This window comes from Marmota marmota, unplaced genomic scaffold (assembly GCF_001458135.2).
Source record: "Marmota marmota marmota unplaced genomic scaffold, marMar, whole genome shotgun sequence".
Classification (NCBI taxonomy): domain Eukaryota; kingdom Metazoa; phylum Chordata; class Mammalia; order Rodentia; family Sciuridae; genus Marmota; species Marmota marmota.
Genome location: NW_025999853.1, coordinates 37,052,804 through 37,080,117, shown reverse-complemented (window position 1 = coordinate 37,080,117; position 27,314 = coordinate 37,052,804). Strand labels below are relative to the sequence as shown.

At 40.2% G+C, this 27,314-nt stretch overlaps 1 protein-coding gene across 4 annotated transcripts in view; it reads right to left on the bottom strand.

Moving 5' to 3' along the window:
- The window catches only part of Ptprb (protein tyrosine phosphatase receptor type B), a 117,369-nt gene that overhangs the window by 3,270 nt on the left and 86,785 nt on the right, over positions 1 to 27,314 (bottom strand). For 2 of the 4 annotated variants that reach the window (XM_015483010.2, XM_015483009.2), the window contains 12 exons: positions 21,263 to 21,369; positions 17,107 to 17,206; positions 16,197 to 16,280; positions 16,086 to 16,103; positions 15,892 to 15,973; positions 15,208 to 15,298; positions 14,418 to 14,494; positions 12,465 to 12,599; positions 10,974 to 11,096; positions 10,625 to 10,788; positions 8,020 to 8,155; positions 1,700 to 1,820 (listed from right to left, as the gene is read on the bottom strand). In XM_015483010.2, the coding sequence (XP_015338496.1) occupies positions 1,700 to 1,820; positions 8,020 to 8,155; positions 10,625 to 10,788; positions 10,974 to 11,096; positions 12,465 to 12,599; positions 14,418 to 14,494; positions 15,208 to 15,298; positions 15,892 to 15,973; positions 16,086 to 16,103; positions 16,197 to 16,280; positions 17,107 to 17,206; positions 21,263 to 21,369 (1,238 nt within the window). Of the gene's footprint in view, positions 1 to 530; positions 1,600 to 1,699; positions 1,821 to 8,019; positions 8,156 to 10,624; positions 10,789 to 10,973; positions 11,097 to 12,464; positions 12,600 to 14,417; positions 14,495 to 15,207; positions 15,299 to 15,891; positions 15,974 to 16,085; positions 16,104 to 16,196; positions 16,281 to 17,106; positions 17,207 to 21,262; positions 21,370 to 27,314 lie in introns of those variants that run through there. The other 2 variants (XM_048805106.1, XM_048805112.1) reach the window with 2 other exon arrangements.

The window sequence follows — 27,314 nt, the reverse complement described above, 5'->3', positions numbered from 1 at the left end:
CTTTTTTTTTTTTTTTTTGTGCTATGCTGAGAAGACTTGAGCATGCTAAGCATGTACTCCTTCACTGAACTACCTCCCTGGCCCAATCCTCTTTTCTTTTTAAAATACACAGTCTCAGATATTTTGCTATAGCAACACAAAATGGACTAAGACAACTTATTTGTAAGAATATCCATATTACTGTAATATATTCAAAAATAACATTCTTAAGCTAGGTGAGGTGGTATATACCTATAGTCATAGCTACTCAGGAGGCTGAAGAAAGAGAATTGCTTGAGCCCAAGAGCTGGAGGCCAGTGGGCAATGTAGTGAGATTTCATCTAAATATATCTCTATCTCTATCTCTATCTATAAAATTCTTGACTTTTCTTTTTCTTTTGCGGTGCTGGAGATCAAACCAAGGGCCTCACCCATATTAGGCAAGTGTTCTACCACTAAGCTATGACCCAAGACTTTCTTTTTTTCCAATACTGGGGATTGAATCCAGGGGCACTTTATATCCTCAGCTACATTCCCAGACCTTTTTATTTTGGTTTTGAGACAAGGTCTCACTAAGTTGTTGAGGCTGACCTCAGACTTGCCATTCTCCTGCCTCAGTCTCCCAAGAATCTGGTTATAGACATTCACCACCAGTCCAAACCTAAGTCCTTCATTCTTTTTGTTCTTTTCTTTTTGATGTTGATGGGCTTTGTTTTTTAATGCAGTGCTGAGGGTTGAACCCAGTGCCTCACACATGCTAGTCAAGCCCTTCATTCTTAATGCCAACGTCCTATTCTATGAAGTGATACACCATGGGTACTTATTCCTTGCTGTGGTTTCAATATGGTTTGCACCACCAAGGGTCCACTGTGATTGAAGGAGTGGTCTGCATGGTGGCAGTGTTAGGAAATACTGTGGTAGAACTTTTGGGATGTGGGGCCTAGCTTGGGGTCCTCAGACCTTTGGGAGTGTGCCCTTGGGAGGTAGTTCTCAGGGGACTCCTTCTTTTGAAAAGGTTGTTACAGTTGCCTAAGATGGCCCCACACAGCTCTCTCACTTCCTAGCTTAAGATGTGACAGCTTGCTCTTGTCATGCACTCCTGTGACTGCCATCCACCATTTACCATGAGATCCTCCCAGAACTGAGCCATATCCTTGAAGCTCTCCAATGTGGGCTAACTAAATCCTTTGTCTTTACAAAGTTAGCTGCCTCAGGTATTTCATTGTGCTAATGCAAAGCTATCTAATGCAGTCCTTTGTTAAACAGTGTTTTCCACTCAAACTTTTAACTGTGAACAGATTTATGCAGAACGCTTTTTTTGAATTTAGGGTGGCAGGAAAAGTACTGTGTTACAAAATAAGAACATATTAAGGATTCTGATTACTTGATTGCCAAATTCTTCTCCAAACAATTTTACAACTTGAACTCTCAATTGTGATTTCAATGCATCCTTCTTAGGGGTGAGGCTCATTGCTAGAAAAAGGAATGTTAAGCTGATTCCTTAATAAAGTGCATCCTGGGCTAGGGAGATAGAAACTCTTCCTGGAATCGCTGCTCAAATGTGGGAGTACCCTCCTAACTGTGCCTCTTCTCCCTGTTGCCATTCTTTTCGGGGACTTTCTGGGTAAAATAAGAAATGGAAGAGCTTTAAGTGATTAATAATTTCCAGATTGACTAAATAGTGAAAAATGAATTTAAAAGCTAATGAACAAGATCCTACCTCTGTGATACTCTGGATTCACATTTTCGTAGATTGGAAACAAGGGGTTTTCTTGTTCACTCCGTAGCTTCCTTGCTCTGAGGACATCTCTTACACACTGATGTAGATATATGTATTGACACTATGGAAAAGCAGAAAACACATCAGAGGAGGGCCTATTCTCAAGCATAAAAAAGAGGAGGGGCTGTCACAAAACACTGACAGTGATAGGGTTCTGTATAGTTAGCAAATCTTTTGATCATCACCTGGGTACATAAAAGAGTGAATTTTTTTTTTAACCACTGAAAAGAGAAGAATGGTAATGGGCAGGGGGTGTTTATTCATTTCTTTTACATGATGCAGATTGATACAGCATGTACTGTGAATACCTAGAACAAGGTCTAGGCAATTGATAATTTGAGAATTAAATAGATGAGAATTACATAGATGAATGAACGCCAAACATAAGCAATGTACTCTTCATAGTCATCTCATTTCATGATTTCAACAACCTTGTCAAGTATATAATCATCAATATAAACTGAGACTGAGAAGTTCATTAAATTCTCTAAGGTCACACAGCTCAGAAATGGGGCCCTAGGATTTGACCCAGGGGTATGGGCCTCCAACTTCATGTTTTCACTACATGGATTTTCTTATGATAAGATAATTTCACAGCATGCTTGTTTTTCAGGCAGGAATCTCAAAGATGCTGGCTGACTGCAGAGAATCCCAGAGGGTTACATAGTGAGAAGGACCCGCCTGTCAGTTATGTGGGAATTAACTACTTTAGAAACATAAACAAATATAGAAAAGTCGGTGCTTTGGAGCCTGAAGACACCTTAAAGTCTTGCACTGACACCAGTGTCTTAGCCACAGGCAGCCAATTTGTGCATGGAGCCCCTTCCTTACTAACAACTAAGCTCTCTGATGAGGGAGAGGATGTCTGTGTGGATTTCGTGCTTGGCCTAGGGCTCCCCTTAATGATGTGACAATTGCTCAGAGCCCAGGGAGTGAGAAGGATAAGAGGGGAGCACACAGAGGAGACTGGGTGCTTAGCCTCTATCAGATCCTGGCTGAACTGTGAGGCTTCTCAGCCTCTGTTTCTCCATCTAGAAAACAAGGAGCCCAAAGTCTCCCCACAGATAACATCTTTGTTTTGTTTTTTTCTTCCATTAAAGGGTATAAGCCCCAGTACCCCCCCCCCAAAAAAAAAGACCTGGTATTGATGTCTGTTACATGGATACTGAAAAATATTTCTGGATCGCATGTTTAAAGCAATAAGTGTAGTCAATAGTAATTAAAAGATTTGAGATACAAAATAGGGCTAAAAACAAAATCTCCTCTCACTAACAATTTTTCAAAATGGACCAGTACTTGTTGTTATGGATTGGTAGGCTTTGTCCCTTATTAGAAGCCATTCTGGGCATCTCCTCATGGGACTTTATAATTTAGGTCTGGAATAATTAATACCTTGTGACATATTGGAAAACCAAATCAATCATAACTGAGGCCTGCACAAATATTAATAACTATTCTTTGCCTTTCAACTCACAGATCCTACTCATTTTTATGAGTGTTTTATGCCACACTGACCTTGAAAATTTAGGAAGAGAACTATTCTGAGAATTGTTGTTGGAACAAGACAGACTTTTTGCTGTTTTAAAATTATAGACTGACATCTCATTGTGTCCTCTTATGCAAAACATAATTCCTATTTTTAATTCTACTGGGAGAATAAATTATTTTGGGACCTTAGAGCTAAACTGTGAATGAACTCTATTATATCTATGCCATGGCCTATTAATAAATTCTTCAGCAATGGTCCACTGTGGGCTTTGAAACTAGTTAATATCCATTTATTTGCCTTGTCTTAAATATAAATTCTTTTCCCAATAGAGTGTCCCTTTGGAAATGATTATTACGGAAACCGTCAGATTTTTAATGTGCTTCTCATTTTATTCTTAATGAAAAGTAAAAAAATTCTAATAGATGAACCTCAAATCATGAAAAATTATGTCACGTTAATTGGCAAAGTCTTGGGTTGGCGTTAACACATTCAGTTCCATTCAATTTTACCAGTATTTGTAGTATTGGATAGTATTTATAGTATTATATGTCTGACCTTTCATGGTCCCTGAGTGCATAGTTTAGCAGAAGGGCAGCCATGTGAACAAATAACCTAGAAGATGATAAACATAAAACAGAATTGTGTGAAAAGTTTCATATAGAAGAGGAAGCCCTTGAGTTTCCTTTTGGGCGAGGAAAGTATCAAGCTAGAGAGAAAAGGTGACATTAGTAAGAATTTGAACCAAATAGGGCATTCCAAGTGATGAAATAATATGAAAGTGCATATATATTCTGGAAACAAAATTCTGGTATGGGTGAGCTGTAGATTACATGGGTCATGCAACCTCCAGGACAGTCCCCAAATGGAATCTAGGAGCTTTAATCCTGTAACAGCCCTGTGTTTCTTTCTCATGAGAAGCTGATATGAATGTTCTTTAACAAGTTATTGCTCTATCTGAGTATCTCTCTCTGAGTCAGGCTGCAAATTTGCCCCAAGGCAGGCTGAAAGGAGGAACACATTTGCAACTCCCCTGTCTAATACCTATTTGTTTAGAAATCCTGTCCGATATATTCATCAATAATTGTGACAATCTGCATTCCTTTACATCCCAAATTTCCAGTATATAAGAATGTCAAGGTTAACTGTCACCATGGACCCAGAAAAATAACACAAGGGCTCAGAATGTCCTTTCTCCTTTGTGGAACCGTTGACCTCCCTGGAGCTCACTGTGGATTAAATCCTTCTGCACCCATTTCCATTTCCAAGTAAGTCAGCCCAGTTTGGGGACCGGGGATTCAGAGACTATAGAAAATGTTCCACTTTTGCAGAGGCTTCAAGCAAAACAGAAATTATTGAATATTGTTGGGATTTTGTTTGACCAGGCAAAAAGGGAGAAAGAAAATTCCTATCTTACTGCAATGTTTATTTCATCGTGATTGAAAGAAAGAAAGTTCATTCTGGCCCAGGGAGGAAAAACTTCCTTAATTTTAACAGAACTTGGTATTGATGTCTGTTACATTAACATCATGTAGAATAGATGGGTAGACATGAAGCTGGAGAAGTAAGCCAGGGCCGTGTTATAAAGAAGTTTGTGCATAAGGATAATAATTTTAAGTTCAATTTACAAGCAATGGGAACTTCTCAGGATTTTTACACAGGAGTTGACAAGGTCCCCAGGGAACTTTGATAGTGGCAGTGGTAATGAAGAGCTGTTAAGGGAGAAGCTGGACGTAGGAGCCCCATTTGGAGGTAACAGACTACCACAATAGGTCCACCCAGAGTTAACAATGGTTTGAGCAAGGGGTAGCAGTAGGGGAGGGACTAGAACAAAGAGAAAGATCTTGGGTGGAACTGACAGGGCTTCCTGACCGCCTGGATGTGGGAACTGGAGGAAAAGAAGTCTGCTCCCTGGCTTGGGCAGACACATGGGTGGCAACACTATTAATGGCATTTGGAAGGTACAAGAGCAGGAATGCTGCTCTGTTGTTTCTGTTGTCATTTTCAAGGAAAGATAATGAGTTTGGTATTAGCATTTTGAGTTTGAGGTGGCTATAAGGCCTCCAGGTGGAACTGTCTGATAGGCAGGTCCTTAAGTGAGTGCCAGGGAAGGAGCATTAGATTTGGGAGAAAGGAGCACATGTGTGGTTCTTGAAGCCTCAAAATGAACGACATCACAAAGAATGAAGATTGAGAGAAACAGAGCCATGCTTTGAGAACCGAACTATGAGGAACCCAAATAGTGAGAAGACCAGTTAAGAAGCAAAGCCACAGAATCATCAGAGAGGTGAGAGGAGGAGAGAACCAGGAAAGGAAGGCATTGTTTCTGAGGAGTAGGAGGAGGAACTTTGGCACATTGCAGCTACCTCTGCTCTGAAAATCAGCCAGTGGCATTTGTGATAGATTTCCTGAACGTGGCCCAAGAAGACAGTAACTAGGAAGCCTGAAAACACACACACACACACACTCACACAGTGCTCTCAGATTACTTAAAATGTAAAACATGATAGCTTCTTTGCCCCCAAATTATAAGTTAATTATGGTCAGAGTTTGTGGAAGCAACAATAAACTAATAATGAAATACTGAGGCTGACTTTTTAGCAAACCAATTGTGGTATATTTGCTCACTCATTGAATAGATTTAAAAAAAAAAAGATGATATAGAGAAGGAAAACAAGTTCCTACCTTCTTGGATCACGTAGTCTTGAGAAAAACACTGAATGATAACAATTCTGACACAGGAAGATATAATTTTTCAACTCTTAATGAATTAGACAGTGATCATAAGTGGCTGCTAAAGCCATTAAGCAAAAGGTTAAGGGGACCCTGATGATGAATGGCTCACCTCATGGCCCAGGAACCCACTGTTAGTTTAGACTGTGCCACAGCGAGACACAGGCAAGATGATCTACCCGGTCACCTGGGGCAACAGCAAGTGCTCACACCATCCTCAAAGCAGGTGATTTAACAACCAGCTGGTGAAAAATCACAAGGAACAAACACAATACCCATGAAGCAACTAGCCACATCCAGAATGTGGGAAATCTACGGAACAAATGAGCTGGTTTCCTGATGGCTAAATGTCATGGAAAAGACATGGGAGGGAGGATTATCATAGATTAAAGAACGATTTTAAAGAAACTACAACCAAATAAAATGTGTGGACTTTATTTGGATTTTAATGAAAATCAGCTAGTATTATTTTTTTTACAAGAAATAATTTTTCTAAAAGATAATTAGGGACATTTAAGTGTTGATGAGATGAAATTTAGAATTATAGTCCAAATCGTTAGGTATAATAAATGCAGTGGTGGTCATATATGATAAGCAGGATTTGTTTTAAACTATTTTAAAGGGGACAGAGTAGGGGAACAGTGTATGTAGGATATAGATGAGAAAATAACACAGAATTCTGATAATTGTAGAAGTTTGGGGTTTGGGCACATGAAACCTCCTTATACTATTTCTCTAGTTTTGTGGACATTATTTTTTTCAGTGCCAGAGATCCAATCCAGTGCCTTGTGCATACCAAGCAAGTATTCTATTGATGATCTACACCCCAGCCCAGTTCTGTGCAATTTTGAACAATATCATAATATTCAAGATACAGTGGATAGATTATTCTCCAGCTTGGACAGTCAGAGATCAGGGAAATGGGTGCAGCCTGCAGAAGGCAATGACATCAGTATTTTGCTGAATAACGACATAATGAGAGTTCTGCTGGATATTAAAATGTGCTGTGTTAGAAAAGAATTCAGGGGACACAGTGGTTTGGGGAATAGTGGGCTAATGAAGCCCACAGGGACTCTCTGCTGCAGGATCCCCCCGTTTTTTTAAGTGCTGCTGCCTGTGTAGTTTCCATGTTTACTATGACTTAAGAGGAGAGATAGTAGCATGTAGATAGAACTTTTTATCCATGGAAATCTTTTTTTTTTCTTTTTTACAAAGAGAATTTTTGCAGAGACACTTGAGGAAAAACTTGGGAAACCCAAGAGTAAGAGAACTTGAGCCTGGGAAGTTGCTCATGTCGGAGAAAGACATGCTTGGTATATGGGGTGGGGGTTGGGGGGCAAACTGCTAACCCTGAGGCTGTGGCTTGATACTCAAGGGCCCAGGATTTTCTAGAACAGGGTCCAAGCCAGAGTGGTAGCCTCATATCTATGGGCTTTGTGCAAAGCTCATAAGCATCTGGACCTCAATTTTCTAGGCTGGAAATGGAATGTAATATCTTTTTTACTTGGTATTATGAAAATTTAATGGGATAACATATTCAAAAGTAATCTGCAAATGTCAAAATGCTTACAAATAGAAGCATTTAGCAAGGTACATACAGTCCCTTGGTGTCTCTAGAGATGCAGGTGCAGGTAGAGCTGGTCAGGTAGGTGGGTAGAGAAGAGATTGGAATCTTATTCCTCTTCACTAATGAAGTTCTTGTGCTCATACCAGCCTATCTGAACATGAGTTCCAAGATGGGTTGGCCTTGCCTTTTCCCCTATGTATAATGCACTGTTTTTTAAAATAATCATCTTTCTTCCTACCCACTGAAATTAATTCTTTTCTGAGCAGAGCAACCATCTCAGTAAAAATAAGGGCATACGTTATCCTCAAGGTCACTGAGATGTGTTACAAAATAACAAGTCTTGGAAAATGTCTATGTTCAGTTCTCTTTCTCTTCCTCATGTGTCATAGTTATTTCCCTTTGTCAGAGGAAAGCCCTGGACGTTTTAGGGGTCAGGAGAAGGGTGCACTGTATCCTTCAGCCTGTAATTCTTACCTCAGTCTGGACCATGTGAACCCTGTGAAGTCTTAGGTCATGCACGGCTCCATAAATGTCCACGGAATCTTTGGAGTCTAACTGCTGAAGGATTCGGTCCAACGCAATAAAGGTTCCAGTCCTACCCACACCAGCACTAGAAGAGATGTGCAGGAAGATTCAGCCTTTTTATTAAATTGGCTTTTCAAGATTGAACCCAGAGACTCTGGCCCAACCTTTCTTTTCTCTTCCAAGACATGGGAGAATATAGGAATATTTCTTTCTTTCAGAGAAACATTACCTAGAGTCTCAGTATTCCATCTCTTTTTTCCCTTCCTCCTCCTCCATTTTCCTTACCCCATCAAGGGTAAGTACCATTCTGCATTTGGTGTGTATCATGTCCATGTTTGTTTTTATACTTTTCCTACATATATGTAGATCCATAAATAATATCTTTTATATGTTTCAAAAATTTTACTAAAATGCTAACACATTTTATGTATCCTTTGTCAACTTTTCTACTCAATATTGTGTTTTGAGTTTTGTCCATGTTGTTATACGTAGATCTAATTTCATTTAATCATTCTATAAGAATTCATAAGCCATTGATGATCCATTCCTTATAGGTAGACAATTTTAGTTTAGAGATCATTTTTAGTTTTTCTCTATCAAAAAGTCCGTTGCAATGGACATCTTTGTGCACACAGGTGGCGACTAATCAAGGGCCGATGCTAGAAGAATAACTGCTGGGTTGGTTATAGGGTATCAACACTTGCAGCTTTGCCAGGGATTGCCAAATTGCTCCCCAAAGTGGTTGTTTAATCTGGGGATTTTCGATTCTGTGCAAGTTGCTGATGACAAGATGAAATTATTCTCATCAACTCAGACAAAATTAGAGTTAGGAAGTTATGAGGGGGAGAATTCCTGCCTGCCCATTAGAACTTTCTAAGTCCCTACAAGAATTTCCTTTTTGTTGACATGCACCTGATGCTCTGCCTACCTTTCAGGTATGCACCGATTTTGTAACAAGGTTTTTCATATTCTTTAAGCCCGCAGCAATTCAGATATGAAGCTCTGGACAGGACACCAGCACTTCCACCAAATGCTGATACCAACTCTTGCTCAGGTCTCCAAGACCAATGAACTTTGTGTCCAGGTAGCATATATAAATCTCTCTCTCTTGCTTTAAAACTTTCCCTTGCCTCAACCTCTTTGAACACGCCCATTGTTTACTATGCTACATTTCCCATGGCAATGTTGCGCTGTTCCCAGATAAAGATTATTATTCTTTGGAGAATTTCCCTTTGGTTATTATGTAGGTTGACAATCAGATAAACAAGAACAGTTCTCCAGTGATTCTGGATGAAATGCCTGTCATTCTTCGGAAAGCAGGAAGTCCTTGAGTGCCTCACATTCCCATTAAAAGTGTTGGCATTCCAATAATATATAAACGCATGGCTCCTGGGGTGTTGTGCTGATTGGGAGAAAATTAGTGCACTTGACATTTCTCTTACTGTAGCAATTCCCGGCTCTTTATTTATTAGTGCCATTCAGTTAGGGCTATCAAAGTGTTGTTGCAAACATTAATTAGCTAAACACCAGGCTCCCCAGAGAGAGAGGGGGAGAGAGAGAGAGAGAGAGAGAGAAAGAAAGAGAGAGAGAGAGAGAGCGCTTGTTAAGTTGATTTTATGGACAGACTATATGAAGCAAAGAGAAATGAAGATAGAACAGAAATTTAAGAGCAAAACTGGGACTGCAGATAGCAAGTGCTATACTGGGGCTGGAAGGTTTGTGTCTCCTAAGCTGGTGCTTAGGCCCTGAGGGCTCCACCCTTATTGATGAGATTAGTCTCTTATAAAAGGGCTGCAAGACAATAGCTAGGTCTTTTTGCCTTTCTGTTCCTTCCTGTGAGGACAAATCCTGTCTTCCTTCTTGGAAGACACAACAGGGAGGTACTGTCTTGGAATCAGACTGGACCCTCCAAAAATACTGAATCTGTCAGCACCTTGATCTTGGACTTCCCAGCCTCCTGAGCTGCAATAAGTAAATTTCTATTGTTTATAAGTTACTCAGTCTGTGGTGGATTGTTACAGCAGCATCAATAAAGACATGCTACCAGAAAGGGATGGAGCCCAGATCAGGGCTGTTGAAGGATCGGTGAGGTTAGTACAGGTGGAGGAGAGAAAGGAAGCCACTCCAAGGATTGAGGATGGTAGGAGGCAAGGATAAGTGTGTACAGTCGCCTTCTGGCTGGAGTGGGAAGGGAGTTCTTGAGAACTCTGAAGGTGAGATGGACCTTGGGAAGGGCATGGAAATCACTTAAGGGTTTTGCATTTCATACAGTAGGGAAAGGAACAAGAGGGAAAGAGAAGGAGAGAGAAGGACAGAAAGTGAGGGGGAGAGAGGTGGGAGGTGAAGAAAATGGAAAAGGAGAAGTCAGTGAAGAGGAATGAGGTTGGGGAGCAGGAGGAAGAAGGACGTAAGAAATCCTCCCGGGGCTGGATAGGTTGGCTGGCTCAGACAAACCTTCCACCCACCACATTCCCCATGTTTGTGCCCTTTTTCAGACTCTGGGGCCCAGTCCTTTTAGGCATGCCATTTGACTGTCTCCTAGGTTGCCACATACCTGCAGTGCACCACGGTGGGCCCAGCACCTGGAGTCCTATTGATGTAGTCCCTGACAGTTCTCACAAACTGGATCAGGGACTGGGTGGTCTCTGGGACTCCGTGGTCTGGCCACACTGTATAGTGAAAGTGACGGATGAGTCTGTTTGCATCAAGCTGCTCCTCCTATAAGAGCAGAGAGCAGGATAATAAGAGGAATGGTCCACTGCAGACTCAAATTTGACAACCGTGCCATGTGAGAACATCTGTGGGCTGAAACTATAGCTAAAGAGGAACCCACAAAAGTAAGATTCACAGATCTCCATCTTTCCAAGTGGAGTGATTGAATGAAGTGAAGCAAACTAACATACACTGCATATCTTAAACTCCCTGATGGTCCACTCAGGCAGCACGGACTCTGAGAGCATCTGCAGGATGAGGTCCCCATAGTAGAGGGAGTCCTGATCTGCTGGCCAGTAATGATCACACTTTACCTAGAAGAAGACAGACAGAAAAAAAAGTGAGTTGGGAAACAACTCCCGTGAGAAACTGGACTTTCCCTCCTCTAAATGTCTTTCTGAGTTAGGATCTAAAACAATTGGAGCAATTAACCTGCTCAAGGTCAGTACTGAAGATGGGCGACTGCTCCAAGGGACAGGGAGACATTGCACAAGGTGCTCCCCACCCCACCTGGATTCCTTTACCTCTCCAGCACAGTGTTTTGTGGCTCGAGGTTTTTTTTCTTATTATCGATTTCTTCAGCATTCCAGTCCCACTAGCAGATAAACCAGGACTTACAATTTATTTACTGTTCTTTTTGAAGAATGATCCAGTCAAGCAGGGGAAGGCATTGTCTTCCTGGCTCTGTTTTGTTCATATTTTTATCAGTTTTCTAGCTTGGGCCATATGCCAAGAGATCTTTGAGAAGTCAGAATTGTTAGCTAAGCTTGTCTTTTCATATGCAAAGAAAGGAGAGAGGGGACTGTGGACACTATTTATATTTATTTTTGCATTTTGTCTGGGAGTATTTATACATTTATTTGTAAATGGATGTTTTATAAGTTATGTGTATTTGTTAGGACTATGTATTTGTGTATGTAGATATGTATATTGAGTACTGTGTACATGGCTTTTATTTTAGTAATTATGATAAGGCATCCCAGGTGTGAAGATAGAATAAATTTCTAGGTTTTACATACAAACATATTTATATGGTTACATACATATTTTAGTTGTCCCATTAACCATATAGTTAATATGTGTCTCTATATTAAACTAAGCTAGTTTTGCTGAGGACATACATGTCTCACTGCAGCATGAATGACTTAAGAGACATTTGGAAATCCAATGTGTATTTATTAAGTACTTCATATGTGATTTCTCTTTTGATCCTAAAATTAACCATATAAAGTAGAGGAATCTAAGTGCTGTATAAGAGGTTTGCATGATTTGTCCAGATACTTTTTGCTTTGCCTCTGCTGACACAGCCTACTGCTTTCTTGAGAGCAGGGACAGGCCCCTTGACTCTTGCAGTCTCTCTTCCCTAGCTGTGCTCCGAAGGATGGAGCAGATGAGGCTAGGCACTCTTTCTGACAGTGTCATGGCCACTTCTGACAATCCCAGTCCTCACGGGGAGAAAGCTTTGACAGAAACTTCAAACCCAGAATAAGAACTGGAATCACCTGGATTTCCCGTTAGAGCCTTTCACAACTGAGTGGCTTAATTAACTAACAACATTCTCAAGCATCTGTATTTTGTTTCATGGGGTACAGCTTTGGATTGGGGTCGGGATGGGGGCAGGTGTGAATTCCATCTGGATGGTGAAAAGCAAAGGTGGGAAATCAGGGCGGCTGTTCACTCACCCGGCCCTTCTCAACACACTGGGTCACCATGACAATGTTGTGAACGTTCTGTTCCCACACCATTTTCCAGAAGTCATCCTTGGTGCCAGGAAGCGGTCCCTGAGTAGCGATGTATTCTCTTCTGAAGTTGTTGCCCTGTGGATGAATTTACAATATGGAAAAGCTGGAAACAATGGGCTTCTTCAGAACTGTAAACAAAGAGTCAGCTCTGCAGATCAGATGATCTGGAGGTCTCTGCCAGGACCCTGACTCGAGAGAAAGATACTTACACAAGTGTCAAGGCTTGAAAGCAGGAAGGACAAAGGCCAGAACATTGAACTATTGTTAAAAGCTAAACTTCCCTTAATCAGGCTGGGTCTATTCTAAAAGGCAAATGGAGGACTCAGGCAGTGATCTCGAAAACCCTTCACCTCAATTATGTGATTGTGTGTGTGTGTATGTAAACTGTTTGAGGAACTGACTTTTTGTTATTTGGGATAATTGATAATACAATAATTTGATGTCACGAAGGGGAAGATTTCTGTCTGTCTGTCTGTCTCTCTGGTGACTGAACCCAGGGCACTCTACCACTAAGCTAGATCCCAAGCCCTTTTTCTTTTCTCTTCTCTTCTTCTTCTTCTTCTTTTTTTTTTTTTTTTGAGACACGGTCTCTCTAAGTTGCTCAGCCTGGCCTCAAACTTGCCATCCTTCTGCCTCAGCCTCCTGAGTTGCTGAGGTGACAGGTTCACATCACTGCTCCCAGCTATGCAAGAGAAGCTTAACCACTGTTTGTTGCAGTTCCACCAAACTGTGCTGTGGGTCAAGTCTTCCATAGACACTATTTAATACTAACCATAATTCTATGAGCTAGGATCTTTCTTCCCACTCATCCTGCATTCCCAGCAATGCAGAATTACCTGTGAATCTTGGTTGAAGTTGCTTTCTCTCCTCATCTATCCACAGGGTCTCCATGTTCTGTCACCTCTGCCACTGGGAACCCCACCCACCAAACACTGCCTCTCATCTGACTATCCCTAAGTAACCTTAGCAGGTTGGTCTGCTGCACTGAGCTTCCTTTCTCTTTTTCTCAGCTGGGTGATATTCTCCTCTTTGATGATCTGTGGCACCCTCTACCCTCTCACTATTCAAAGAGTGGTCCTCTGGTCACCAGCAATGGGATCACACAGGACCTTGTCAGAAAGGCAGAATCCCAGGCGCCACCTCAGTCCTGCTGACTCATTCTGCCTTTTAACAAGATCCCTGGACAGTGCTGATATATGGTGATGGTGGAAAAGCACAGCTCTACCAGTTTCTCCTGGCACTGCCTTGTATTTTCCTGTCCTGGTAGTTCCTTTAGGATCAGGATCTCATCCTTGTACACGGCTCAGTGTTTGACCTACAGTTAGTACTTAACTAATTGATGCTTATTGAGTGAATGAATGATTGTTTGAAGGAAATATAATTACCCTAAGTTTTCAGAAAAGGAAATGGAGACCTGGTGAACCAGCAAGGGATACAAGTGGGATTCAAATTTGACGCTTAGAATTTCTTCTGCTGCAATGTGCTGAAGAAAGTTGGCAAGATGCTAGCCCGATCAAAGTCCAAAAGTTTGACACAACCTTTGAGGTATGTCTGTGGTTTTCAGAAATTCAAATAACAAGACTGACTTCCCTAGTGAGGCAGCCTTAGCACTGGAGGTCCATCTTCCATGGATCTTGTCAAAGGGTGGCAGAGAAAACAACCATTGGAAATGTATCCTGGGTTGATGGTCATTGCATATTATTATGGCCATTGTGAAAAATGAGGCTCAGCAGTGATTGGATTGAATTGCTTACATTTTATGGCAATCAGACATGGTCTTCTACAAATTAAAAAATGTTTCCAGACCTGAGGGCAGTGGGAACACACAAGAGGAGAGGTATTTCCAGTATAGCTACCTGTTAAAGCTTCATCTCGTGGTTAGTGGCTACTTACTGGGACATAGCTGGCATTGATGTAGTCAGAGCACGGGTCATCATCTACATTGGACAGCTTCACTCTTGAGGCATCATCTGGAAGAAAGTTTGTTGAGAGATTTGTTGCTACATGCTGGGGTGGCATTTTTTTTTTTTTTTTTTTGCAGCGTATGGTATCTGATGTCTCTTATCTCTGATCTCCACAACAGTCATAAGGAGGTGTTTTTATCTCCATTTTACAGGTGAGGCTCAGATATGATAACTAACCTGCCCCATGTTACACAGGTGGCACATAAACAATCAGGCAGAGGAGACAATATGTAGCCCCAACTGTACCTTCCTTTGCAATGTTAATGACACTTGCCAAACTGGAGTGGCCGGTTCCCTTTCACTGATGGAGTAAATACAATCCAGAAAGATTACCTTCTGCTCCTTTACCTAGTGCAGTAAGGATATATTTTTTTTAAAACTGTGAACTAGAGATTTTGCTAAGAAAACCTAGATCAACTTGATGTCAGAGCCCTGCTGTTAACCCCACTGCTGCTCTCAGCCACAAAGGAGAAACAGCAGGTCCACACAGAGAAATCACAGCAGCAGTAGAGTATCCTCAGAACCAGAATTTAAGCTGGTAGTTATCCTTCTGGAGAAAAGTGCAGTAACATGCAAGTCATTCCTTATTAGAGTCATCCGGAGCCTGAGATCCTCCATTTCCAGTTCTGCCATATTTCTTTAGCCTCGTTTTATTCTTGGAAAAGAGCAGAAAATCTGCTAGAGGCAGACAGTGTCACAAATTTCAACACAAAACTTACAGGGCAATATATTGTTGTATCGATTTTTCCCTCTATTTTCCGGCAAGAGTGCGATGTCACACGACTGGTTTCGACCCACGTCTTTTAAGTCCTATTGGGTCAGAAATAAGTTTGAAAGTGGAAAATGTGAAAAAGAATAACAGACTTTGAGATTGATAATAATATAAAAACACATACACTAGTATGCTTATTACTGCTTGTAGAATGCCTAGTATTCTCCATGCACTAGCTCTGATCCCTTCAACAGCTCCAAATGGGAATGTTCTTATCACCATCTTACAGATGAGGCTTAGACAGGATAACTAATGTACTTTGGGTCACGCAAGTGGCAAAACTGGAAATCAAATCCAAAGCCTGGGCATTTTTTGCCAAACCACATTGTTTTCCAGGCAAGCAAATGGCCAGACTGGATAACGGATGGTTTTAGGTTTTGCATTTGACATTTGTTAATTCTTTCTTACCATCTGATCCTGGTAGCACTTGGTTTGCTGTGCTATTCTGGAGCTCTGAGATTAGGTGGTTTATTGTGCAGGGAATGGTTTCAATTACAAAAACACTCAGCTGGGACCCTAAGTATCATTGTAACTCCCAAGTCCAATCAGCTTCTGATTCCACAGTAAAGGTCAGAAAGGATATTCTGCTAAGAAGCAGGGGTGTTAAGGCTTTGTTGCACCTGAGTAGTACCTCATATTCCTTGGATAGAAGGTAGTTGGAGTCAGCCTGAAGCTTCATGAAATGCCCTTCAAACTGATTTATTTTTATGGGGCTGTAGAAACAAAAAGAAAAAGAGAATTACTGAAAAAAAGGGGAAACGCCATAACCAGCCTGCATTGTATTTTAAAAGCAAATAATAAAGTAATTAATGTGTTCTCTCTTACCAAGAAGTTTTCCGGTTACTGTGAAGAAGCCAAAAGAAGAAAGGCCTTGTTAGCAAATCTCACACAAAGCCATCTTTCAATAAATTAAATAAAAGAAAATATGGCACTTACCCTTTTTGGCCCAGATTCAAGTGGACAGATAATGGTCGATCCCTACGAATGCTCAGGCGGGCAGAGGGCCTTTCTCGACCATGGCTGAAATAAATGTAAGGCAAAAGATTTTAGTCTGATCATTCTTGATTTGAACATTTTTTTTTCCATTTATGGTAAGGCTGTGCATGTTTGAGCAAATGTAGATTTTTCAGTATTCATGTATCTTTGCACTCAGCCAACATCTCTTTGAGGGAGGAACAGGGGAGGAAGAACATTAAAAAGTGGATCTTTCTCACTTAGAAACGGATCTCTATAATAACTGAAGATCTCTGCCTCCTGGTTTTTGGCTACGGGTCATAATCACTTCCTACACTCTCAATAAATCTTTTCTTAAAAAATAAAAAATTCCCAAACCAGTAAACCTTAAATGCCAGACATAACTGCAAGAGAGCACATTGTGCCATATTAAAAAAAAAATCACCAAAAGAAGAGGACGTGGCATTGGGGCCACATGCTATTTTCTTCTTTTGGGCTTCTTCTTAAATTAGGATGGCAGACATGAGCCATGAAATGGTGTTGTCAACCAGATTTTTCAGGATATTTCAGAAAAGAGCTTGGGCATGCAATTGGCAAACATCTCTGTCTTCATGAGGATATGAACCAACAAAAAAAATTATTCTTTCTTTGCAAAATGAGTTATTTCATATTTAAATACTTCTAAGGGTCAAATTCATCAATGGTACATGGCAGTAGAGGAGGATGAAAAAGGGAGTTATTATTTTACGTTTTGGCTTTTGTTTTTACTGAGAAAACAATGGAGATTTAACCTGGGGAAATTATTTCTCCTTCTTACTGTTCAAGCTCAAGTGCATTTTCAGTTGCATCTCTGAAACTGTGGGCCCGGTCACCAAAGGGATCTTTGACTTACCTTGTTTTCCGTCTGCAGATGAAGAAGGCCACGAGAGCCACCAACATGCCAATTAAAAACAGGCCAGCACTCACACCTTCAATGACTCCAAACAAGGGCTCTGCAGTAATCCAGATGGAAAGAACACAGCCAGGTGGGAAAATTAGTGTAGGGGAACCAATAAAAGAGCTACGTAACCCAATCCCCAAAAAACCAAATGCCAAATGTTTTCTCTGATATGAGGATGCTGATCCATAATGGGGACGGGGTGGGGGGAGTGGGGGTGGAATATGAGAGGAATGGAGGAACTTTTGATTGGGTAAAGGGGATGGAGGGGAAGGGAGGGGGCATGGGGGTAGGAAAGATGATGGAATGAGATGCACATCATTACCCTAGGTACATACATGAAGATGCAAGTGGTGTGACTTTGCTTTGTATACAACCAGAGACATGAAGAATTGTGCTCTATGTGTGTAACATGAATTGAAATGCATTCTGTTGTCATATATAACAAATTAGAATAAAAAAAAGAAAGGAGAGCTATGGAGGCTATTTCCAGGGAATGATATCACAAGTACAATTCAAATATGCACCTGAGAAGGTGAAATAGAAGAAATGTTGGCTACTATCCTGCCTGTCACAGGCAGACAAGTTAAGGGAAAAGTTCATTAACTTTTGAAGTTAATGATACATGGCTTATTAAGGAATTTTGGACTTTCTGTTTGTATCTGAAGCTTGGAGCACCTGAGATAAAAGCCACATGTTTGTCACCCAGATAAAGATGCGATTTCATTTACAGGAATCATGCTACAGAGCATCTGGGGCTTTAACAAATCCAGAGAATTGCTCTGGAGTTATTTTAACACAGTCTCATTATCTTGTATGATATTGCCACTGGGAGTTTATGAATAGGTAAACAAGTAAAAGTAGTTTTGTTTGTTTGTTTGTTTTTCTTTCAAGGCAGGTCTCTTGATGTTGCCAATCTGGCCTTGAACTTCTGGGTTCAAGCAATTTTCTTGCCTTAGCCTCTGAGTAGCTAGGACTACAGGTATATACTCTTGACCCAGCTTGCCCCCGCTCTCACCACTCCCCCCACCATGCTGGCGTTTGAACAAAAGGCCCTGTGAATGCTAGACAAGTGCTCTACCACTGAGCTACATTCCTAACCCTATATTTTTAACAGTTTTATTGAAATATAATTCATACACCAAATAATTCACTCATTTAAATTGTACTATTCAATAGCTTTTAGTAGTCATATAAGAGTTTTGAAAACATCACCACAATAAATTTTATAACATAATTTTTATCAACCCCAAAAGAAAACCCCATGTCTATTAGCAGTCACTCCCATTCCTCTTTCCCAGGCCCTGGCAACCAGTACTCTACTTTCAATGTCTATGGATTTGCCTATTCTGGACATTTCATATAAACAGGAATCATAAATGTGTAGCCTTCTGTGATTGGCTTCTTTCACTTAGCATAATGTGTTCAGGATTCAACCAAATAGCATACGGGAATATTTCATTCTTTTTAATGGATAAATAATTTTCTCATCATATGGATATAACAGTTTTTTTTTTTTTTGGCTGTTGTTAGTTTTTTATGGGTCCAGGGTTTCCCACATGCTAGGTGAACTCTATACTAACAGAGATATATCCTCAGCCTACACCTACATATACATTTATCATTCCCACAAGCAACATTTGAGGGTTCCAATTCTCCATATTCTCACTATTGTCTTTTTGATTATTGATGTTCTAGTGATTATGAAGTGTCTTATTATTGCTTTGATTTGCATTTCCCTAATGACTAAAGATGTTAAGTGTCTTTTCAAATACTTATTGGCCATTTGCACATCTTTGTGTAAATTTCTACTCAGCTCCTTTGCCATTTTTCAGTTGTGCTACTTGTCTCTTTATTAATGAGTTGTAGGTTAAGAGTTCTTTGTGTATTTTGAATTCTCAATCCTTATCAGGTATATGATTTTTTTTCTTTCTTTCTTTTTTTCTTTTTTCTTTTTTTTTTAATTTTTTATTGTGGGTTGTTCAAAACATTACAAATTTCTTGACATATCATATTCCACACTTTGATTCAAGTGGGTTATGAACTCCCACCTTCACCCCATACACAGATTGCAGAATCACATCAGTTACACATCCATTGATTTACATATTGCCATACTAGTGTCTGTTGTGCTCTGCTGCCTTTCCCATTCAGGTATATGATTTACAAATATTTTCTCCATTTTGTGGGTTGTCTTTTCACTTGATGGTGTTCTTTCAAGCATTGAAAGCCTTTGCAGTTAACTCCAATACATTTACTTTTTCTTTTGTTGCATTGTTGTTATATCTGAGAAATAATTTTTTAACTCAAGGTCACATAATTTACTTCTATGTTTTCTTTTAAATGTGTTAATGTTTATCTCTCACATTTAGGTCTACAGAGTAGCCTGTTTTGGGAGTTACGTTTTAAGACCTTGGATTTATTATCTCATGTTGCTTTTCAATACTCATCAAATCAATACAATAATCTTCTTTTAACATGCTTAATATTCTGTTTTGAACGCATGTATAGTGTATTCCTTTACTGGATTACATAAAATTTCTGTTGTCTAAAAATATTTCACATGGGAAAGAATTGTGTTTACAGAGTCCTGACTTAACATCAAATTATAAGTGAATACATCAAAATCCTCTTAGCTGGGTTTTGATCCTTCTTTGGTCTGAAAAGTGGAAGATTATCCCTGTCTTTGGCATAGATAGATAGGAAGGTTTGTGGGATGAGCTACGTTTGTCATGCAGCAGGGGAGTCTCTTTCAGTTCTAAAGAACTTCCCTAGACCAAGAGACCAGCACTGTAGCACAAGGGCCACCCACGGGAAAGCTGGGACAGACAATGGTGTCAAGGAACAAGGTGATGAAAGAGATGCTATTCTCAGCATGATGGAAATATTCAGAGACAGTGCAGTGCAGAGGCTCTGTGCTCAGGCAGGAAGGGCTGGAAGCACAGCTGCACCATCTTGGGCACGTTACTGAGCTCTTGGAGCCTCAAGTCCTCACCTTTCAAATGGGGATGATAAAAGCAGTGAATTCAAAAGGTAGTAGTGAGGATTGGACAAGTTATTCTATGTGAAATGCTTAACACCGCAGCTCCACAGAGGAAGTGCCCAGCAAATACTAGCCATTTTTATTACTGAGACTTTCCCATGAGCACACCAAAGATGTTTATTTCATAAATTTATGTAAAGCCTTTTAAATTAACATTTTTATTTTTTTTTTCATGGTGCTTGGAATTAAATCCAGGGCCTCATGCATGCTAGGCTAGCATTCTATCACTGAGCTACATCATTTTTTAACATCTAGTTCTTTAAATTAACATTTTTAAATAGTGAAAAAATAATACGTAAGAAGCAAATGAAGAAAAATCACCTATAACACTACTACTTTGAGATACTTGTCATTAATACTTTGTTGTTTTTTATCTAGTCTTTTTTCCTATGTCTAGGTGTTCCTCAGTTTTTGAGGGGGATTCATTCTGAGCCATTTCTGTCAGGATATCAAAATTCATGGTTGGTCAAGTCCTTTATATAAAATGATGTAGTGTATAACCTGTGCACTTCCTCTCTATGCATTGAGTCATCTCCAGATTTCTAGAATATGTAAAAATATAAATGCTTTGTCAATAGTTTCTATACTATATTGTTTAGGGAATAATGATAAGAAAATCTCTGTACATGTTGAGTACAGACACAACTTTTTCCCAAAATATTTGCAATACACAATGAATTCAGAGGGTTGACTGTATGTGCATATGCACACTTCCAATCATAACAGAAAGCCTTTCATACCAATTTACATTTTGGCCTGGGCTAGATCTTTATTTTAATGTTTTTCAATTGCTGTTTTTTTTTTTTTTTTTTTTTTAAAAAACCCAATTCCTTCTAACCCTAATAGAAAAAAAATCTTGTACTGCATCTTCTTATCTAGGTTGGTCTCCCACAGAAGTTGTGCAATCTCCCTAATCCACATCAGCTCATGATCATCAAAGATAAAGTTCCATGTGAAAATAATGTTCCTCCTACCAATCAGGAAAGTCACCAGATCTCCCCCTACAGGTTCTTTCAGGTGACACAGTGGCTGGCAGAACACAGGGGTGGATGGAAAGGTTAGCCTTACCTGACTCAGTGGTGATAGGCAAAGAGAAAAATGTGTCTGAATAGAGTGGCTTTGTGAATTCTTTCAGGTCTTCATCAAACAGCTGAGTAAAAGCCCGAATGCTGATTCTGAAAAGAAATCAGATTTACTCAAGATTTATTAAGTGCAAATTAACAGAACTGATTGAAAAAATGTGTAGAAGGAGAGACAGGGTGGGCATTGCATATGGAGGGTGAATATAAATTATGGAATCAGATAAACCCGGGTTTATGCATTCATTCATTGAGGTAGTCATCAAATACTTATTGAGTTCCTGCTGTATGCTAGTTCCTGTTCTAGGAGCTAGGGATACTGCAAAGGAACAAAACAAAGTCCCTACCACTCCAGAGGCTACATTCTTATAGAGAAGGTCAGACAATAAATCCACAAACATAATATTGCAGATGGTAATGTGTGATTTGAAAAAGAAAAGAGCGGCTTAAGGAAGATGTAAAGCAATGGGAATGGAGACTGTAGGACTGATTTACTTGGTATGGTTAGTGAAGGTCTTCATTATAAGAAGACATTTTCACAGAAATCTGAGGAAAGAGTGTGTGGGTGGTGGGGAGGGCAGGCCCACATTCCAGATAGTGGGAACTGGAGGTATAAGGCTCTGAGGTTGGAATATGCCTGGGACTTCTGAGAAGCAGTGAAAGACTAGCATGGTTGAAGTCCAGTGAGTGAGTGGTCAGAGAGGTGGATGGACCAGACCATGCAAGACCCAGGAGGCTACGGTGAAGACTTCAGCTTTGGTTCTAAGTGACATGTGAAGCCACTGGATGGTGTTCAGCAGGAACATGAAGAATGGATAGCTGGGCAAAGGAAAAGAAGGAAAACTAGTTGGAAGGGTATTGTAATAATCCAGGTGGGAAATAGTAGCCTGGACCAGGGTGGTAGAGGTGAAGGTGGTGAGAAGTGGTGATATGTCAAAGAAAGAGCTGAAAGTTTTGCTGATAGATGTGGAGTATGAAAGAAAGGTAGAATCAAGGATGATCCCACGTGTTCTGACTGGGGAGCAACTGGAAGAGTGGAGAGCATATTTACCAACATGAGGGAAGACTATTATAGAGTTGTAGATTGAGGAGTTTGGGAAGATCCAGAATGAGTTTAGTTTTGGGAGCAGAATTCTAAAATGCCTACTAGAGATGTCAAGTGGTTCAAATGTCAATTTTATTACTGCTGCTGTTATTGTTATTTTAACTTAGATACTTCCCCATCTTTTTGGCACTAGTGTTTTTCTAAAGTGCCTTTTATTCAAAAATATTTTCATCTCATCGTTATTGTTCTTAACATGAAATGTTTATTAAAGGCCTTCTTTATATCTGTTTGCTGTAGTTACAAAGAGATGCATAGTCTCTAGTCATTAAAACTTGAAAAATAGAGCTGGGCTTAGGAGTACATGCCTGTTATCCTAGTAAGTTGGAGGATAGAGGCAGGAAGATCTCAAGTTCAAGGCCAGGTTTGACAACTCAGCAAGACCCTGTCTCAAAATTAAAAAAATAAAAATAAAGGATTGGGGATGTAGCTCAGTGGTAGAGAGCCCCTGAATTCAATCCCCAGTACTGCACAACAACCAACCAACCAGCCTTGAAAAACAGACTATAAACAAATAGGGCAAATAGTAAGAGAGGAAAGCACATATTAAGTTGCCAACGAGGAGCACTGGAACTTGGAGAAAACTATTGGGTTGAATAAGATGTGGTGACTTGGAGCAGAAAGCCCAGCTAAGAGACTGCTGCAACAATCCAGGTCAAGGATATGCGGCCCTGACCTGGAGCAATGGCAGTGAGAATGGAAATAAGATTATGAAGGGCACTGAGGGGGACTAGATGAGGCTTAGGCTAAAATAAGAAGGGAAGACTCAAAGATGAAAAAAAGCCTTGAGCTCAAGTCATTCAGGAGAACAATAGCACCACTGATAAAACTGGGAGCTATACTGGAGAAAGATGATGAGCTTTGCTTGGTGAGGCATTGATTTAGAGCTCTCTAGCGGATATTTAGAGTTATTCCAGTCATTTGGACAGGAGAACTGATGTGGTGGCTGTCCATCCATCCACATGAGATAGTAACTGCCAATCAGCTGGTCCAAAATTCAACAAGCAAGATAAATCTACTAAAACAGATTTGTAAGCTCTGTTTGAATGTAAAGCCTATGATCCCCACTATAGGACCAATGTATCATGCTTTTGGCATGAATCAGGCCTAGTCTAGAGGGTGACACTCAATGTCTGGGAACATAGGTTAGGAAGAATCAGAAATCATTAGCGGTGACTGACTAGGATGATGATAGAGAGGACTTTGAGGAAGATGAGAGTTGGCTTCAGATTTAAGGAAAGCTGACATGTGAAAGATGAAAGGGAAGTGATTGATTTTCTTCTTAAAGGTAGAACTAGGCTCAGTAGGCTGAAGTCATAGGGAGGGAGGAATTCAGGAACATAAAATCATTTTCTAACATCTAGAGCATGAGCTACTTCATAGGTAGTGAGCTCCCAGTTGTTGGTGCAGATTTAAGCATACGTGGGAGTAGAACGAATTCCCAGGGAAGCTGTAGGAGGGTATCTCTGCATTAAGTTAAAGACTGGTTGGGATGACTTGAGTTCCTTCTATCTTAAAAGATCCCATGATAAGATTTACTGAAGATTCCTTTGAAGATTTACTGATAAGAACATTAGGCTTGTTCTACATAGGAAGACTTACTACTCTTCATTTAAACCCAGTGAAAGTAAATGGAAGACTCTTTTCTCCTTTAAGAAAAAAAATCTACTTGTTTAATCCCAACTTATCTGGTCATGCCCTGTGGAAATGCTGAAGCAGGCACAGTGCAGGGCAAATAGTTCTGACCCTTCAGCTCCTCCTCCTAACTCAAGCCCAGGTCCGAATGTGAAATAAACATCGAGATGGCATTGATCAACCACATTTCTAGTTTCCAGCTCTAAAAGGTCCTGGAAGTACATTGGGAGAGGTCTGCAAAGGGTAACAAGTAATCACTATGCGTTAAACAAGAAGGTGAGGAGTTTGAGTGTGTTGCTAATTTATCATACATTCGGAAATCGAAAAGAGTGTTTCTGAAGATAAGAGTTTCTTATGTTGGTATAGGCATTTATAAATGTGGAAGGATTTTAACAAACACGGTTCTATTCATCTCCAAACTTCTTCAACATAACAAGGAAGTTTATTATATTACTTCAGAGGTTTGGAACTTGAATCCGTGTCTTTTTGTCCAAGATCACAGAGAAAACTGGTGAAAGAAAACTAAACTCCATTTCTACCTCCTAGTGTGGACCTTTCTCTCCTACTTCCTCTTGATGTGATTTTTGGTTAAAAACAGTGACTTCTATTGGAGGAATGCCAAGAAGAGGCTGGGCCAACAACCAGAGAATCTGAACAGCTTTTGCTCTGTTGCTGATTAAGTAAATGGTCTCCAAAGTTCTGTTTATCTCAGTCCCTTCATTTATAAAATAAAAGCTTTGGATATATCAACTTTGTGTTCTGCTCTAAAATCCTAAGAATCACCAGTATTAAAAAAAAAATTACGAAACAGATGCAGGGACCTTTGGGAACACAGGAACGAGACAGCGGCCTAGCATATGCTTGGCTTAAAATGAGTGGTCATCAGGAACTCTGCTCTTACAACTCTTTGTAAACACAGACGCCACAACCACATTCCCTAGCCCCGCACTTAGCACCCACCCACAATCCTGTCACATCCTATTTCTCAGTCTTTCCTTCTACTTCTTTATGAACCCTTTGTTGGAAACTGGACTCCTTGTTCTTCTCTAAACAATCTGTGTAATTCTGCCTTCAAGCTTTGACTCCCACTGTTCTCCCCACATTGACTCTCCAAACTGTTCCTATCTCCGTATTTCTAAGTCCTTTCATCCTTTTTGGTGCCCAGCTAAAGTGATACATCCTCAAAGAAGTCTTCTGAACATTCACAGCATTTATTTAGCTATATCCTTCTGATGCCCTTCAACATTTCTGCCTGTATTTTATAGACATGTCTCCTTTCTACACTATAAACTCCTTGAAAGCAGGGACCTCATCTACTTATCTTTCTATAACCCTAACACCTGGTCAACCACCTTCCACGAAAGATGTAATAAAACATTCACTGAATAAGTCTTTAGCATGAAAAATATCACAATATGAATGAGATATTATTTTAATCTACAGGTATAAACTTTAATGTATCCAGAATCAGAATTCTATAGCAGAAAGTTAGCCATCACATGGTTTGATTTCCTACATTTGAGGAAAATGAGGTCAGGAGAAGCTGAGGACCTGACTGTGGTCAGACTGCTATGTTATTTAGAATAAAAACAAAACCAGATCAGCACTTTCATAGCCTCCAAACTGTCTCTCACCCTAATGATGTGCCCTTTCTCTTTCCATAAGGAACATGCCAATAATAATCCATACGGTAATAGGAATTCAGCACTGAATGGAAACATATTCATTGACATAATAAACTTGCTTATCACCTACACCTCACATTTCCCATTTATTTTCATTGCTGATGTTTATTTTTCACGTTTTTTTCCCCCATTTACTTATTTGCTTTGTGTTGAGGGGCAGGGAGGAGATGACTGACAGCAGGAGGGTCACTGTGGTGATTTTCACCTTGAGACAGGCAGAATTCTTACTGCACTGAGGCACGATCTACAGCTACCACATAAGAGGTTGCTTAGTTTGAGGTTCTCCCATATATTTTGGAAGGTTATGCCCCCTCTTATCTAGAAGTACCTGCCTGGCATGCCTTTAGCAGGAATGAACCAAACACACATTGGAGAAATACAGGAAAGTTGACATCTAGAAGATAAATATGTGCACCATGAGTTGATTAAGCTATAACAAGAATGGTTAACATTCACAGATTGTCTGGCTCATTCCCTTATTTGTTCAGAAACATTTCAAGAGTACCTCTTTTGTGCCAAGTACTCGACACAGTGTTCTGTAACCAGTGACACTTCTCTCTCACCTATTAGACTGTGAACTCTCACGGCCTAGTGAAGAGGGAGAGTGATTTGTTTGTAAAGGGTTAAAAGCCACAGGTAAATGCAGGATTAGAGGGATACAGGGAAAGGGTACTATGGCAATGGAGCTGAGGAAGCACTCAGCTGCCCAGCCAGGAGTTGACAGGGATGGTATGGGGTGGTTGAAGGTTGAGCTGACTGTCAAAACCAGAGAAGAGTAGAAAGCATCCCAAAGAGAGTGAAAAGAACATGCATGGGTTCAGAGGTATAGGAGAGTTCAGGGAATTGGGAGGAATGAGGAGTAGAAAGTGGGCAGGTGTACTTGGGGCAAATGGTAGGAGACGAGCTACTGTAAGTGAATGGGAACCACAGTATGACCTTAATGTAGAAGAACAAATGAGGAAAGTGAGGATTCAAGAGCTGAAATGCTGCTTACAAGGTTACACAGCTTCAAGGTAGCAGAGCTGGGGCTCAAATGTAGGGGCTCTTACAGAGACTTCCACAGCTACTGTGGATAATTAAGCAGGGTGCAGGGGGATGGGCCCACTGAAGACACAAATTGTCTCCAACTTCTCACTGGCTTTCTCTATGAAATGTGGTACAGTTGTCCTCCCTTATACAGTTTGACTCTCTGTAGTTTCAATTATCCACAGTCAATTGCCATCCCAAAATATTAAATGTAAAATTCCATAAATAAGCAATTCAGAATTTTTAAATTGCACACTGCTCTGAGTTGTGTAATACAATCTCACGTTGTTCTGTTCACTACTGCCCAGGACATGAATCATCCCTGTGTTTAGCATTTGCACGCTGTGTGCTTACCCACCTGTTAATCATTTAATAGCTGTCTTGTTATCAGATTGACTGTCAAGGTCTTGCAATGCTTATGTTCAAGTAACCCTTATTTTATTTAATAATAGCCCCAAAGTACAAAAGTAATAAAGCTGGCAATTTAGATATGCCAAAGAGAAGCTTCAAAGTACTTCCTTTAGGTATATAATGTGAAAGATCTTTTTTAAAAAATATTTTTTTAGTTGTAGATGGACACAATATCTTTATTT